The sequence below is a fragment of the Sander vitreus genome, chromosome 9 (assembly GCF_031162955.1).
Source record: "Sander vitreus isolate 19-12246 chromosome 9, sanVit1, whole genome shotgun sequence".
In the NCBI taxonomy this organism is placed as follows: Eukaryota; Metazoa; Chordata; class Actinopteri; order Perciformes; family Percidae; genus Sander; species Sander vitreus.
This window is the reverse complement of record NC_135863.1, coordinates 20,257,938-20,274,695: the sequence shown is the minus strand read 5'-3', so window position 1 is coordinate 20,274,695 and position 16,758 is coordinate 20,257,938. Positions and strand designations below refer to the sequence as shown.

Sequence of the window (16,758 nt, the reverse complement as noted above, 5' to 3'; positions counted from 1 at the left end):
ACAACCACAACACACACGGCATGGTCCCAGCCATCCATACAGTCAACTCCCAGTAACCACTCCCTGCACTCTGTACACCTGGCGCTTTGTGTCGTGTCCAGCAGAGAGATGGAGGCTGGTCAGTCGCAGCCTAAACACAGGAGTAAATACTGGCCTCCTGTCAACTTCAAACGCTCTGAGGATCACTGAAGGGCGGAGGAGGGGCAGGCGGCGCTCTTTTGAAGCTCTGCTCCCGTCTTTCTCTCTGGCCTCTTTCTATCCCACCTATTTTCCATCTTTCCTTCGCCCCTGCCCCCCTTTCTTTCAACCATTCTACTTCCTCCTTGTCTTTGTCTTTACTGCCTCTCCAAAAAAGCATCTCTCCAGCCCCCTCAGCTTTCCTCCTCTCACTTATGTACCGGCGACGATGCAGATTTCATTTTGGTGATGGGTAATTATTGGCTGCCTCTATATGTGTGTGCAAGTGCAACCGGCAGCAGTCAGATGGGCTCTGTCAATGACAGCATATGGCATGTGTGAGTGACATGGAGACTATCTATAGTGTAATGTGTCTCGCAGTGTGAGTGCCTGTGATTGACTGACAGGGACGTTTACTGCTTCGTGTCAACTGTCCTGCTGGGCGGGAAGGCTTTGCCTTCCAAATTCTGAGTAATAATAACAAGTGTTACGTTTCTTTTACTCTCATCCTCCTCATCATGTTAAGAGGCAGCTGTTTGGTTTAAGGACACTGCAACAGGCCAATGTTTCCAAATTATGTTGAGATTAGGAGTCGACTGACAGATTCAACAACACTATCAGTAATTCATTTATTGTTTTAAAGCCGCAGTGATCAATATTTTTGTATTAACAATGGATCAAATGACTCATTGTAATTTGAAAGGTGTTGCTTGTAGTGATGAACCCACAGAGAAATATCACCCAACTGCAGTTCCCCTTGGCTATATGGAGAATTTTAGCATCTTTTAGCTCATTGCTTTGGTTTTCTGGCCCGCAACTTTACTGTTTTGGTTCATTCTCAACACCCTCATCTACAGTCACGGCAGGCAGCTGTTTCAATCCAGACAAGCTCTGTTATACCCACTGTGTGTGCACTACCTGTCCAGCACCAAACAGCAGACAGACAATGTTAGAAACTAGCTGGTGAGCATAATGAAGCACTTAGCAGCTAAAGAGCCAGATATTTCCCTCAGGAGTTGCTGGAGCTCAAACCAGAGGAGTTGCAGAAACACAAAGTGAATGCTAACGTTGTCCGTGTCTGCTAGATGTGTAAACAAACAGTCACGTGTTTGCTAACATATTTGACATTTCAACTGGGGGATAATATGTCAATGTCGTGTCAGCAGTTTATTCCGTTTATCTGTGTTTTTTGCCCCCAACGGCGCCTTCCAGGCAGCACTGCCTGGAAGGCAATGGGATTAGGCAGTGGTTATGGTTAGGTTTGGGTTAAAACACAAACTTTTTCACATTTAAGAACAATTCATTTACTAATCAGAAAAATAATCAATGGCATTATATATTGAAAAATGAAAACACTAGTATACTTATTTGCAGCCCTGCTTGAAACCAGGTCATCTTGTTGATTTACCCACTCAACATATAATGGCTGTGGTTATGTTTAGCCCTGACAGAAACACTTGGGTTGAAGTAGTAATCTGCAACATTTTCATGTAAAAGCTCACTTCACTTTCTACTCCTGTGTTACGACTCAACCTACATTTATGGCTCTGAACACCAGGTGTGACATTAGCACTTCCGTGAAGTGAAACGATGTGTGTGTTTGAGGTTTCCTACCCCGAGGTCATATACTGGATGCCCAGAACGTAGCTAAATGCATTTTTCTAAACAAATAAGTCTAGCATTGAACACCCTGCTCTAAAGTGTTAGTTTGCAACTACAGCATTAAATAGATTTGCAGAACCGGGTGTCCTCTTTGTAGAAGAAGCAAATCTTCTGTTGCTGTTGCAATGCTGGCAGAAAACACTGGATGAAACATTTTACACTGATTGGCCCAATTTGTTTGGAATAAAGAAGAAGACGAAAAGAGGCCAGTTAGCATGAGTGATAGCCACCGTAGCTGACGGAATCTATGAAGTACATTGTAAAAACAGAACACCAGTGTTGTTCATTTTATGATGTTTGATGATGATGTTGTCTCTGTCCTTGTCCAGGTGAGAGTGCGATGAGGAGAGGTTTCAGAGTGTGAGGCCATGGGCTGCACCTCGGCCAAGCAGGTGTCGGCCGTGCCCAACGATGAAGAGGGACGCGGCAAGGCCTACAGCAACGGAGACCTCTTCACCGGTCAGTACACACACACACACACACACACACACACACACACACACACACACACAGCAGAGATGTCAATAAAAGCTTCACTGCTCCATTCCACTCAGTTAATTGCTCAGTGTAGACCCATTGCCCCGTCTGCCCTCACAATATATTCTCTTCATTATAGCTCATAGTTCTCTGGCAGAGTGTTTAGTTCTTCATTTCAGACAATAACTGTCAACACCGCAGTTTTATTGGAACCATCCATGTTGACAGTTTATGTAAGAGAGAGGAAGTAACCAGTGAGTGAGACTGCAGTGTTAACCGTGTGCTCACTCAGGTGGTACGTTCTTGATATTTGAAGTCTTTGGAACTGGAAAGGAGAGGAGAGAGTGGACTACCCCTTTTTTTAAGAGTTTCCATTATGATGAATCAATAAGTCCAGTGGTTTCCAACTGAAGGGGCAGAGAGGGGCCAAAGGAACGCAAGATGAATCTAATGGCAACCCTTCAAATGTATCTAAAGAAATGAAGAAAAAAATGTATTTATGTCAGACAAAATTATTTTTAATACCCTTTCTCTAATCTTTGTTTTTGGAAACACTGGATAGTTTTACCCCTTCAGGCCTCTAAAAAACTATCCAAATAAAAAAAAAGAAGAAACTTCTCACAAATCAGACATATACAACCACTGACAAGGAATCACAAGTTGACACTGCTTTGCTGTGAAGGGTCACAAGCCAAAAAGGTGGGGAATCACTGGATTAATTACTGAATTAGATGTATCAATTGTACAATTAATCAACGCACATTTCAATAATTGATTTATCATTCGCATTATTTCTCAAGCAAAAATGCCAAGACATTCTCTGGTACCTCCAGCAGTAAAGATACGGCATGGCTTTTTTTTTCTTCTTTTTTTTTTTTTTTTTTAGGGTTTTTGACTTCTTTTAACTTTATTTAACTAAATTGCGATGGTAATTTTTTCACAAATTCCTGACATTTTACGTGGCTGCAGTTCACGTGGTTAAGTGTGCCATCCATTAATTGTAGGGCAGGGTTAGTGGTACGATCCCCGTCTCCTCCTGTCCATACAGTACGTTAAAGTGTCCTTGAGCAAGACACTGAATCCCCCTATCGCTCCCTGCGTGGGTCAAAACATATAAGTCACAATGGACAAAATGGTCTGCCAAACATTAATTTAATGGAATTGATTAATTGAAAAAAATCAACAGATTAATCTGTAATGACTGTAATTGTCAGTTGCAGCTTTATTAATAGCTCACAGGCTGTTGTGCAATGTGGGACAGAAATGAAAATGATGATGGGTGGTACAGGGATTAACAACGATTAAGAATTAGGAGCAACACTCTGGTATAACTGCACACGGGCAAATAGAAGTGGCAGATGACGATCCACAGGAGGTCCTCTCTCTCTCCCTCTCTCCCTCTCTCCCTCTGACCCTTCTTCCGCCCTCTTCAGCCTCTCACCCTCTTCCTGCGACCTCTCTGATTTGCTGCTCGCTCTTGTCCCTTCTATTCTCTCTCTCTCCGACACGTTTCCCCTCATCCGCCTCCCCCTCCTGCGATTTCCACCCCCCCCACGTCTTGTTTCCCTCTTCGTCTTTTAAGGAGCAACAGAACAAGGCAGTAGATGAGAGGGAGAGATGGGAGGAGTGGAGCGTTTTTCCTTGAGAGAGGAAGGGAGAATGACGTGTGTTGACGCTGCCACTCTTCTCTTTTTTTTTTTTTCTCTCTCTCTCGTACTTCTCTGTCTCGGTCAGATCGCCTCTACCCTTCCCTTGCTCAAGGCCTCGTTCTTCCCTTCCTCTTTATCTCCCCCTTTCTCTCTATTTTGGGTCTCTGCACACCCCTCCCTCTCTTCCTGCCTTCATCCCCCAGTGTTTCTTCTCCCCAGCTCTTTTCCTCTCTCCTCTGGCACAACATTAGGTCAGAACCTTTTGTCCTTTCACCTCCCCTTCTCTTTCCTCCTCTTCGTCCCATCCTAAACGGGAATCCAGAGTGCCGGTGGCTGGACCAGACTACTGTTTGAGCTTGTCGGCAGGTGTGTGCGCGTGGAGGTGGAAGACAGGAGTGGCCTGGATAGGGTGGATTAGAGTTATCCCAGGCCACAACCCCCAATAACACCCTTTCCTCACGCCCCTTTTTCTTCATGGCATCTTCATCCACTTTTAGTTTCTTCTACACTTCTAGCTTTCTAACTCTTTCTCTGCAGTATTTCAGTCATTGTCACATAAGTGTAGAACATTCGTTCCCACTTAACTCGCTGCCCTTTCCAACCCAAGTCAAACTGCTCCACTGCATCCGGTGTACTTTTCATGATCAAGGCGGAAAAAAATGGTCGGCTCTGGTCAGTCAGCCCGCCTACACACATAAATCTACCCCCCTGTAGACTGTGTATCAGTGTGTGTCCATGTCCTTGTGTTCATATATGTTTGTGGGTTGCATATCAGTGTATTTAGTGAGACAGTGATTCCTTATCTTACTCACGCTGATCCACATCCACCTGTGTGTGTATGTGTGTGTGTGTGTGTGTGTGTGTGTGTGTGTGTGTGTGTGTGTTCCAGATATTTTGACTGCCCGTTCTGTCAGACTCCGGCCACTAACCCCCCCCCCCCCCCCCCACCCCTCTCTCTCACACAATAACCGGAAAAAGGCTGAGCTCCATTACACAAACACTGGAAGACGACGAGGGAAAATAGCAATACTCTCCACAACATCATGCCATTGATGTCTGCAATAATCACAGTCGAGGAGGAGAGATTAGAGTGGAGATAGCTTATGTGGGACTGATTGCGTACGACCCTAACATGTATACACAACATGGTGGCTTGCATATTTCACTGTTTCTGTAAGAGTTTATGTTGTTTTGAGGCTGGGGAGCAGCTGAGTGGTTTGAGGGTCTGTCGTTCTGACAGAAACCGACGCTACTGTCTCTCTGAAATGTTTGTCAGCTGCAGAGAAAATGGTGTAAAGGAAAAAGCAGGTATGTTGTTTGGATTGCTAAATTGTTCACTGATGTAGACACCTGCAAAAGGATCGATGGTATTTTTCCACTCACAAGGTATAAAACAGGATCTCTCAAAGCTGATTGTTTTATTAGTGCCTCAAAGAAGTACTGGCATTTCAATCAAGCTGAGCTTTTTTTTATTTTATTTTTTTATCATACTACAAAGTGAGCACCCAGTCCTTGGAAATATTATTACATACACAGTTGGAAAAAAAAAGACTTGAGTGAACTTTTTATGCTGACCCATTTCAGAGAATTGTTTCTTCTTCTTCTTTAGACAACACAAAACCAAACTCACAGCAAACCATTTTTGTGTACAGTGTGTGGAGAGCAAAACAATTCCTCATTAGGGCAGCACACAGAAATAGAGAAGGCTGGCAGGATAGATATGGCAGTCAAAGGTGAAAGAGCGGCACTTGCACATCCCTCATTATCTTACTCCTGAAGTGCCCTTTAACAAGGCTGCTGGGCTGCCCCAGTGGAGCTGCTTAGTGGTTAACTGAGGTTAACTGTGGTTGTACTGGGAAGCTTCCAGGTGTGATTGTCATGTTCTGCGAACTAACCCAAGTGAAATCAAGGTTAGATATATGCGCTAGATTGGCAACAAACATGCAGCAGTTTTAGTCAAAGGAGAGGACTGAAAAGAATTCTAGATATTATGGTTTGTGTGTACACAACCATAATTGGGACAAACTGTTAATCTGATCCATCCGCAGTATGTTTGTTGTGAGTTTGGTTTGGGATTTGTGTGCCCTCAACTTCTGTTGAGGTCCACACATGCAATCAAAAGCTAGGATAGCCAATCCATGCTAACATCCTCCATCCACAGCCTGGTCATTGTCACAGCACAGACCTCAGGATGGACTCCATAAAGGATGTTTCTGCCTTTTGATATTTTAACGAAACAGTTCCAGCAAGCCCCAAATGTTTGCACAATCCAGTCTTTCTTTAGGCATCTTAATTTGACTAATTCCAGACATGATAATCATTTTTGGTTCCCTGGACATGGGGCCTGAAGTTTGTTCAAACAGCATGTGTACATTTTTTAATATTATGGTGATAATGAATGTGTGAATATTCTGCCAGTAGGAACCAGAAGTCAGATTCTCATTTAATCTGATAATTATTGTATCATGTGTTTTTAGATTACAGTTTACAGTTGGCACTACAGAAATGAATCAGTGTGTGTGTGTGTGTGTGTGTGTGTGTGTGTGTGTGTGTGTGTGTGTGTGTGTGTGTGTGTGTGTGTGTGTGGGGGGGGCCTGGAGCCAGAGCCGCCGAGAGGGAGGACACACAACAGGAAGGACAGAGTGACATAGCCACAGGACTGGCAGGCCAGCTAGAGCAGACGCACAAATACACACGGAAATGCACAAACGCGCACAAAGATGGCTATTTAAATGAGTCACACCTATACAAATGCCAGACTTGCATAAAATGACAAATGCGCTGATTCAAAGACACAGCGTCGTTATCTGAAATAGAAACGCACTTGTGCACACGCACCCTCGTGTGCACACGCAGTGACTGTTTGTACCTTAAGGTCAGCGCAGAGCTACGGTCTCTAATCAGAGATGAGAAAGATGTCCACATCATAAAATCACAGCTTCTCAAAATAGTTATTCCCTTTCATCTTCCCCTCTCTTGACGGTTCCCCTCCCCTCTCTCCCCCAAAGCGAGCCCCGCATCGGCGTGACGAAACACTCTGTCGTTTCTTGTGACAATGACACATGCCGCACACACACGTACTACACGCAAGCATGACCAGTTTTTGCTCCTATCTAAACTGAAGCAATGTCTGTGATGTGATGAGTCTTGATTGGTGTAAGCTGGGTCACTTTGATCTATCTATGCCCGTCACAGTAAGCTCAGTGACTATCCTGTAACAGGAGCAGAACGTTCAGCCAGTTTAACCCGTCAGGCTGCAGCTCACCCAAATTATAAAATGACATTTTTCTCAATTGCTGCTTCAAAATGTCCTTTTAGATTTATTTACGTAGCCCAGAGCAGCTGCTAATTTTACCCCCTCCTATTCATCTGTATCCACATCAAGGTACGGATTATATAGCTTGAATTGAATGTGGCTTGCCCCTGTAATATGCAGGAGAGCAGAGGAAATGACTCTTAATTCTGTTTCCTTCTGCAGCACCGTATGTGCTGCATGTTTACAGAGCAGATCTTAGTTCGGGGAGCCTGTTTAGTGTTATAACACAGTTTGTCTGTGTCGGCATGTTCAGACAGGAGCTGCTTTGCTCCGACTGGTTTACATTCCTGAGACAAACGGAACAGCAGAAAAGTAGTTGGCATTTGTATTTTCTCACCTCCTTCTCTTTCTCCTAAATCTACCACCTCCCATGCTCTCTCTCTCTCTCTCTCTCTCTCTCTCTCTCTCTCTCTCTCTCTCTCTCTCTCTCTCTCTCTCTCTCTCTCTCTCTCTCTCTCTCTCTCTAAATTTATTTTCACATCGCCAGCGGTTGTCTGACAAAAGCAGGCCGTGCTTGGCTTTACAGCAAAGATGTAGAAACGCAGGCGATCGCACACACACAGGTGATCCAGGTGCTAGGTGTGAACAACAGAGCAGAGGGAGGGTTGGACACCTCAGCTGGGACGGACACATGGATAAACAGACAGACAGACAGACAGACTGCTGATAGAGGGAGGGCAAAATACAAAGTGTGCAACAGATAAGGCAGAGCTGGGGTGTGCGTGTGTGCGTGTCAGAATCTCAGCTGCTTTATCAGTAAAATGTCCAACATCCAGGTAGTCAGCAGAAATGCCAGTGTGCTTGTATTCCGCTCAAGGTTAGGTGGGGTTTGGTCTCAGGTAAAGGTCCTGCATGTAGAGTTTATAGATGTCGTATACTCTTACCTCACTGTCAAATTTCTTGTGATATTATTGTCTATTGTGTGGTATAAGCACCACTGGGGGTTCTACTTCCTGTTTTGGGTCTTTCAAGGTTTTTTGGGGCATTAATGCGCTGAGAGCTGAGGGTGTGTCCAAAATAACTTCCCATTTACAGTCATATAGAGTGCATTATATTAACTTTCTACCATTTTATTTGAATGTCCAAATTCTCAATTTGTTGTCCATAACATTAACTACATTTTGCAAACAACCCTACAATCAATGTGTCACATTTGATAGATGTGACACCACATGTACACAACGCAAAATGATGATATTCATACAGTAATTGGAGAGTATGGATATATGTAGGGTATAGTGAAAGAGCGAACCAAGGTGTGATTTGGAACATTTAGATTAGATTAGATTCAACTTTATTGTCATTGTGCAGAGTACAAGTACAAAGACAACGAAATGCAGTTTGCGTCCAACCAGAAGTGCAAAAAAGCAGAAAAGTGCAATGTGATACTCAAGTATAGACAGGTGGTGCATAGGTAGGACAAGAAATATATTGCAGTGTTATAAGAGCTGAATAAATATGGCTATGTAATATGAACAGTGTATGAACAACGTGTACAGATATGTGCAATGTAGTAGCAGAATATATAATAAGAAAAACAGAATAAATATGGATATTCTGTATGAACCATATAGACAGATATGTACAGTATGTACAGCTATGTGCAGTGTGGTAACATTATAAGAGTAGTAAGAACATAGCGATAGCAATGTTGAGGTCAGCAGAGGCTAAGTCATACTACAATGTCTGAAAATGAATGTGGTAATGATTCCATGATGTGAAAATACTGCTATACGTAACTGTTATAAAAAGTTGAAAATAAAGTATTAAAAAATATATATATACTGCTATACATATGTAGTTTTACTTAGGCTGGACAATATGATTTTACATCTATACCCCAATCAGTTTTAGAGTCGTTTTCATAATGTCAATGTAAGAATAGCTACTTTCTAATACATCGGTGCATGATATTTAATTTCTCGGGCTTACTCCACATATATTTGTCCTGATTAATAGAGATCCTGCACTTCTGGGCAGATTGATTCGTTGAACTTCAGGTTATTGCATCAATTTTAATTACATGGTGTTCAAACAGTGTATTGAAAATTGCAATACGCATGACCTTGAGTCAGTAAAAGAATTCAACACATTCAGGTTCATTGCCCTCATTTCTACCACTAGCAGTGATTTAGGATGCACATTGCGGGGCGTGGTGGCAGTGCTGTGCAGTTTTGAGGAAGTGTTAACGGTTCTCGCGGCTGAGCTTGTCTTAACTGTATTAACTGTCTAAGCTGTCCATGTAGCCTAGAAGCTGTTTGACTGATCTTTAATCCCCTCCAGTTTTCTCCTTCTTATCTGTTCCCTGTTTTTTCACCCTCTTTTCGCTTCTGTACCCCCTCTTACTTTACATACACGTTTATTCCCTCTCGCTGTTTTTTTTGCTTTCCTCAAATGAGTTGCTGTAGCTAACGTGGAAAGGAGATGACTGGTGTCCTCCTACTTATACCTCGGCTGTCATGTCCACTCTCTAAAACGCAGTATCAGGTTGTAATTATCGGATTACCTTGAACAAATTATAACTGAAATCAATGGTGTAGTCATTGGTAATGTTGACATAATGCAGTGAGAGTACAGTGAAGCCGATATGGCATAGTTCAATCATTTTAGCCATTTAGATCATATTGACCAGGGTAAATCAGTCAGTGTTTGTTCTCTGGGAGCCGCCTGATAAATACATGTTGTTTGTTTCCCTTCTGCCTCTCTCTTCCTCCTTTAATCATCTCTCTCTCTCTCTCTCTCTCTCTCTCTCTCTCTCTCTCTCTCTCTCTCTCTCTCTTCAGACGAATACAAGATGAAGGGAGTGGAGGAGGTGAAGTACATGAGAGGGGATGAAAACCGGGTGAATGCCCGCAACCAGGAGAACCTGGTGAGAGAGACACACACACACACACACAACATCCACTGACAGCCCGTCATCCACATACATTCTCAGACCTTTTCCTGACAGTTTATCAGCTCAAGCGAACAGGCTTGTGTTTGTGTCCAAAGGCAGCTCCCGTCAGCCTCAGCAGCCCGCACATAAACACTTACTGTATTTTGTACACGTGCAAAAACACACAAAGAGGTGCCTCATAGCAGGTAGACAACATGCTGGTGTTTTAGGAATGTGGTGGCTGATCACTTGGTTGGTTTTTCTCTCTTCCTGCAAAACCTGTGGTCTTCTTAAACAACGAAAAGAAATGTTATATTGTCTCAGAAGAAGTCGTTTTTTGTAATAATAACCAATGCTAAACCTCACTATCCAATCCCTATTGGACATTAATCCCCAATGTATAAAGCTTGTACGTGTTTATACCCTTATCAACACACCAAATGACTGAAAAGGGTGGTAGTGTGAAGTGAGAGCCTGTTTGCTCTTTCAGTAAATCAGGTCAGTCTGCCTGGCGTCCTGGCTGCAAGTTGTGAAATAATAACGAATGCAACTAGAAATCCTGATTGAAAAACAGAAGCAGTCACACTGCCACTAATTTATATTACTGCAGCTCAAAAACCGGCCTTATCACAGTAACAGGCTACAACCAAGAAGCACCGTTTATCCTTTGAAACTTGATGCCGCAGCAGCACAGGAAGAGCAAAGATTTTATGTGAAGAAATCCGATCAAATGCTGCTTAAATTATACTCTGATGCCGCCACATGCAAAGAAAGGATTTGTTAGCAAGAGTATAGTCTATTTGGCAGGTTGATGTTCAGTTCCATTATTACTGGAGTGTTTTCCTAACATTTCCTGATGCAGCAAACACACAGCTTGGCTTTTTCTTTTTTTTATTGCAAAGAAACCACACATTTTCTGAACTGCATACTTTGTTTTAGATGGCTGTTGTCTTGTTTTTAAAATAGGAAGTATGTTATGTTATGTAGTTGAGTTATTGGAAGACCCAGACCACAGTTTTACATAGCCAGGTAACCTCCAATGCAGCCATAACATGTGGTTAGACCAGTATTTGTTTCCTACCACTTGTCACACAAACACATACTCTCTCTCTCTCTTTCTCTCTCTCTCTCTCTTTTTTTGGTAGCAAACAGTATAATCTTCATCAGAGATGATACAACACGGTGTGGCTGTTTGCTGATATGAGCTAATAATGAAAACTAAGTGTGTGTGTGTGTGTCTGTGTGTGTGTCTGTGTCTGTCTTTTTAGGAGAAGAGTAATGTGCAGTACAGGGGCAAACAGCAGAAAGAGGTCTCTTCAGCAAACATCAAGTCTAAGTAAGTGGCCAGCAGCAGTCTGCATACTGAAATAAAAGTCTGGTGGAGACTGTAACAATATATGGACAGCTCTGATAACTTCATCACAAATATTGTTAAAAGGTCAGTTCACTCAAATTACAAAAAACACATTTTCTCACTTTTCCCAGTGGTAGCCATACAGATTTTTGTTTTGTTTTTGAAGATTATTTTCTGGGCATTTTTAGGCCTTTCTTTGACAGGACAGCCGAAGACATGAAAGGGGAGAGGGAGAGGGGGGAATGACATGCAGCAAAGGGCCACAGGTCGGAGTCGAACCCAGGCCCGCTAGGTCGAGGAGTAAACCTCTGTATATGGGCACCCGCTCTACCAACAGAGCTACCATACAGATTTTTTTATCAGATAGTATTTAACATTCAACAGCAGCAACATGCCTTTTTAGAAACAATGTCACACTTCATCTGCTGTGGAAGATCGTGCGATGTAATGGAACGCTCCAGAAACACTACTAATAGACATGGTGGTGGGACTTTTTTGCCAGCTCACTGTGAACCGTTTTCATAGGGTTAGGGTTACTTCAACAGAAAGGAGCTCCAGTGAAAACTGATACATTTGTTGTAATAGTAATGTGTTGTAATTTGGCTGAACTGACCCTTTAATAAACGTTATGTCTATCGTCCATTAAGATGCAACGTAGAATTAGTATGTAAATATTATGATTTGTGAAGTAAGTGATATTTTGTGTCTGGTTTTTGTAATGCTGTCTCTTGGACAACCCCAGACTGTGTGTGCGTGTTTTGTATATGTATACATATCGGTTGTTGGTGGCTGCACAGTATTTAGCCTTTGGATGAGAGACTGGGATAATACTTTTATAAAATAATTATTTATATTCCTCCACCGCCTCTCTCACACTACAGTGAAGATTGTGTGTGTGTGTGTGTGTGTGCGTGTGCGCGCGCGCTGTGTGGGGGGTGTAATGGAAAATTCTCATGATGTATTTGTTGCCTCCCTTCTCCTCCTCGTCTTCAACTTCCTCTCCCCCTCCTCTTGCTTTTCCATTTTTCTTCTCTCAGTATTCACACGTCAGAGAGCCAGCAGGAATTTTTCAGGATGCTGGATGAGAAGATTGAGAAGGTGAGGCGTGCGTGCGTGTGTTGGCAGAAGGGGGGCATGGACTGGGTCTCTGAGCATTTAGTGACACAGCTGGGTCTGAACATTTAAAGAGACAGGCTGTACAACAACAACAGCCATTAGTCCACATTGTCACTCTACTTACAAACTCAACACTCGGCTCCGCATGTGTGAGGGGGAGGAACAGGTCATCACTGCAGCGATGAGCACTTACTACTCTTAGTCTGCCACTTAAACACTGGTTGTTTCTGACTGTAGATGAGGTTGCAGAGTGAAATGATGGTGAATAATCGCTGGATTCAGTTTTGGTGTGATGCATTTCATTTTTCAACCCTCCTTGAAACAAGTCAGTGTGTTTTCTGCAGAGAATAATTCAGGTTCTTTAACTTTTAAGAATGTATCAATATCACAGTGTAGAAATACTCCGTTACAGGTAAAAGTCCTGTAATAAAAAAATCTTTTTTAAAAAGCTTAACTAATTATAGAATTATAGAAAAGAAACTTAAAGCTGCACTAATAAATATTTTTGTTTTAACAATGGATTAAATTGTTCTGTATAATGTGAAGTAAGTCGCTCATATTAATGAACCAACAGAGAAGTATCCCTCGACGGAGCATTCACCGAATTGCTTCGGTTTTCGAGCCCTTAACTTTACTTTTTTGGTACAGCTCTCATCAGCATAGTTTCTGGCTGGCCACCTTAACGAAAAAGCTCTGATAAACTTACAGTACACTACCTGCTCAGCATCAAAAGACAGACAGATGAAGTTAGCGACTAGCTGGTGAACATTGTGGACATTTTCGCTAGTGGATTTACCAGATTATTGGCCAGAAACACCCAAAATGAATGCTAATGTTAAACTACGCTTGATGTGTAAATATTTTGCATGTAATTATTTGCTGCTGTTAATGATTACTTTTAATTCACCATTAATCTGCCAATTATGTTTTTTTAAATAATTAATTGATTGGTCCACAAAGTATGATTTAAAAATCAAGATTTTTCACTAACATAATCTCCAAAAGCCCAAGATGATGTCTTCAGATTTGCCTGTTTTGGCCAACAAAAACAATGAAAAGCATGAAATCCTTGCAAATTGTTTGGCATTTTGCTTAAAAAAAAGATTAATCATCCAAACAGTTGATTAATTATTTGACGATTGATTAATCAACTAATCCTTTCAGCTCTAATTTGCAAAGTAACCATTAACTATAGCTGTCAGATAAATGTACTGGAGAATTAAAATTGAAGAATAAATTCGTGGAAAATATTTTCATTTGAAATGTAGTGAATTAAATGTATAAAGTAGCATGCAATGGAAATACAGCAGTTAAGTAGCTCCAAGTAGTACTTAGGCACCATACATTTTTAAATGCACTTTGTTACTTTCCGCCACTGATTTGCAGCGTACCACTGAGTCAGCCTTATTTAAATCGAGACAGCACGCACGAGGAAAGGAAGGGAGTTGGGTTTCATCATGATGGTAGAAACACAGCAACATAACAGAACACCTGTCAGCACTTAACTGCCTCATCCCGTATTTTCTATGCCAGTACCTGCAAAAAGACGAGGGTAAGAGCAAATTAAAGTAGAAAAACATAAACAATATGCACATCTCATATTTCATATCTCTTTCTTTGCAGGGGCGAGACTACTGTTCGGAGGAGGAGATTGGGGAAGACGGGACATAGCACAGAGGCCCCCAAGATTCCCCCCCACAGAGAGCCTGTGTGTGTGTGTGTGTGTGTGTGTGTAATCAGTGTTTCACCAATGGGGCGTTGATGTGAAGGGACGCTGTATGTCTTTTTGAATGTATGGCAAAGATAGTATTTTAATCAAAAGTGAAAGAGTGTGGGATACAACAGAGAGAGAGAGAGAGAGAGAGAGAATGGGATGAAGAAGACTTTCTTCAGCGACTATAGCCGTCCTCTCTTAGCGCCTCATCCCTTCAGGCCCCCGGACAGATGGAGGTGGTGGAGCAATGAAGGGACAGACAGATGAAAGGAGGGTGAGATGGAGGAGGACATGACAAAAAGGACACAGTCGGGCCAAACGGAGTAATTTCCTCAAGCAGGACAGCAGCAGCACCTCATCCCTCCATCTGTCCCTCCGTATCTGTCCGTCTGTACCTCTGTAGTCCAATCCTGAATATTTAAGCCCTGCAAATGGACAAAGGAAGTGAGGACAAATGTCTTTGGTGGGTGTGTGAAGGACTGAGAGACACACAAGTGAAGAAGAAAGGAAGCCCTGAGAAGAAAATATGTTTAAAAGCAGAGGAGTTACGTAACAACACCAGGATCTACACAGAACTTTTTTGGCCTGCCTACCTATAGCCAGGCCAGCCTGGGCCATGACGAACTGAGAGAATGGGTGAGCGCGGGTGAGGGAAGAGAGAGTGTAAAATTTGTGATATTTTAATAAGAGAGAGTAGGGAGCGAGCCGGTGATTTAGAAACTCAAAACTCCTCCTGCCTTCTGAAGTCAAGGACCTTTTTTTTTTTTTTTTTGTATTATTGTGTTCCGCAGCCACTTGTTCAGTTTTTTTTTTCCCCTTTCTGATTTTTTTTTTTTTTTTTTTTTTTGCTTTACCCTTGGCTTCCTTTGCAGTTTTTCATTATCATCATCATCATCATCATCATCATCATCAATTCCCTTATCATCCTCCTCAACACAGCAGGCACACTAACGCTGTGTTAATTCAGAGCATCTGTGTCTCAACCCAATCCATCCTCCTTGATATACCATAACACTGCAGATCCTAGCTGACATACACACACACACACACACACACACACACACACACACACACACACACACACCATGGAGTCTTTTATTGTACATATCGTAGCGCACTCTCATTCCAACACTCAGCATGTACATATAAACCACACACACAGATATCCCTTTCATTTCACCAGCAGACTATCGTGTGCATCAATCAGAGGTATTCTGTAAAGCTCAATTTCTGCTGTTTCAGACACATCCATACACACTGTGGCACTGAAGCAAAAATTTGGGCTGAGCTCAAGTAGAGGATGCGTGGTTGCCATGTAGACACAGACTGGATCACATTTTCTGTTGTCATCTTTACCGGATACTTCCTGTTGTATTATTTTGAATACTTTTTTTCTATTAAAAATAAAAACGAAGAAGCGCTTAATATGTGTGGCATCTCAGTGTGTGTGTGTGTGTGTGTGTGTGTGTGTGTGTGTGTGTGTGTGTGTGTGTGTGTGTGTGTGTGTGTGTGTGTGTGTGTGTGTGTGCGCGCTGAGTAATGGAGCAGCATCATGCCGGCAGTGTACTGAGGAGTGTGAAGTCTATTTTCCTATAGCCATGCAGTCAGAGCAGATTCACAGTACTAAGACTGCGTTATGCCACCTGCTGGCACAATATCAGTTCTGCAGTCTGGTAGGCAATATGTTGTCGGAAACAAAGCATTTCACCCATAATCAAATACACAATTTAACATTAGTCGGTTTGCTGGGGGGATTTGAGGTTGTTGTTTTTTTCATTTTTGTTCCCAGGTTCGACTTACAAACATCAAGTTACCTAATTAAAAACAAGCTAATCGGCCTCTAGCTCAACCAGTAAGAGCGTGCGCCCCGTGTAGGCTGAGTCCTTTGCAGCGGCTCTGGTTCGAATCCGACCTGCGGCCCCTTGCTGCATGTTTCCCCTCTCTTTCTCTCCCCCTTTCCTGTCTATCCACCCAAAAAATAATAAATAAAAAAAAATGAACTAATCTATAAAAATCTATAAATAAATATGGCTTAAAAATGCAAAGTCATCCCAATAACTGTTGGCCAGTTTAGAACCTTTCAAACAGACTATTCAAAGAGCTTTACATAGAGATGCATTAGAACAACATTTACATATATCAATTATATATTGTTCTTCTTAGACAAGACAGCAAAGTTAAAAAATGGAATTCATGAGCATTGAAACACCCTTGCACATCAATACAACCAGGGGTTTTGGTACTACATCCTCACTTTGTCTGCTTAAAGGTGGCAAATTTTTAGCTAATGCTAGCAAACTTTAGATAAATGTTGCTGTGTAACTGACATTGCGGATTCAGTTTGATGACTTTATGTGTCTTCTCTACTTGTGCTACTTTTATACTACGTTTAAATATTTACCATTATCCCTCAGTTCT

The 16,758-nt window shown here is 42.2% G+C and overlaps 1 protein-coding gene across 1 annotated transcript in view; it reads left to right on the top strand.

The window, feature by feature from the left end:
* The window catches only part of LOC144523553 (uncharacterized protein C1orf21 homolog), a 29,376-nt gene extending 13,611 nt beyond the window's left edge, over positions 1–15,765 (top strand). Inside the window, exons 2-6 of the mRNA XM_078259162.1 lie at positions 2,169–2,298; positions 10,065–10,150; positions 11,425–11,492; positions 12,548–12,608; positions 14,250–15,765. Of these exons, the coding sequence (XP_078115288.1) occupies positions 2,208–2,298; positions 10,065–10,150; positions 11,425–11,492; positions 12,548–12,608; positions 14,250–14,297 (354 nt within the window). The 5' untranslated portion in view covers positions 2,169–2,207 and the 3' untranslated portion in view covers positions 14,298–15,765. The remainder of the gene's footprint in view (positions 1–2,168; positions 2,299–10,064; positions 10,151–11,424; positions 11,493–12,547; positions 12,609–14,249) is intronic.
* Positions 15,766–16,758: the final 993 nt, after the last annotated feature.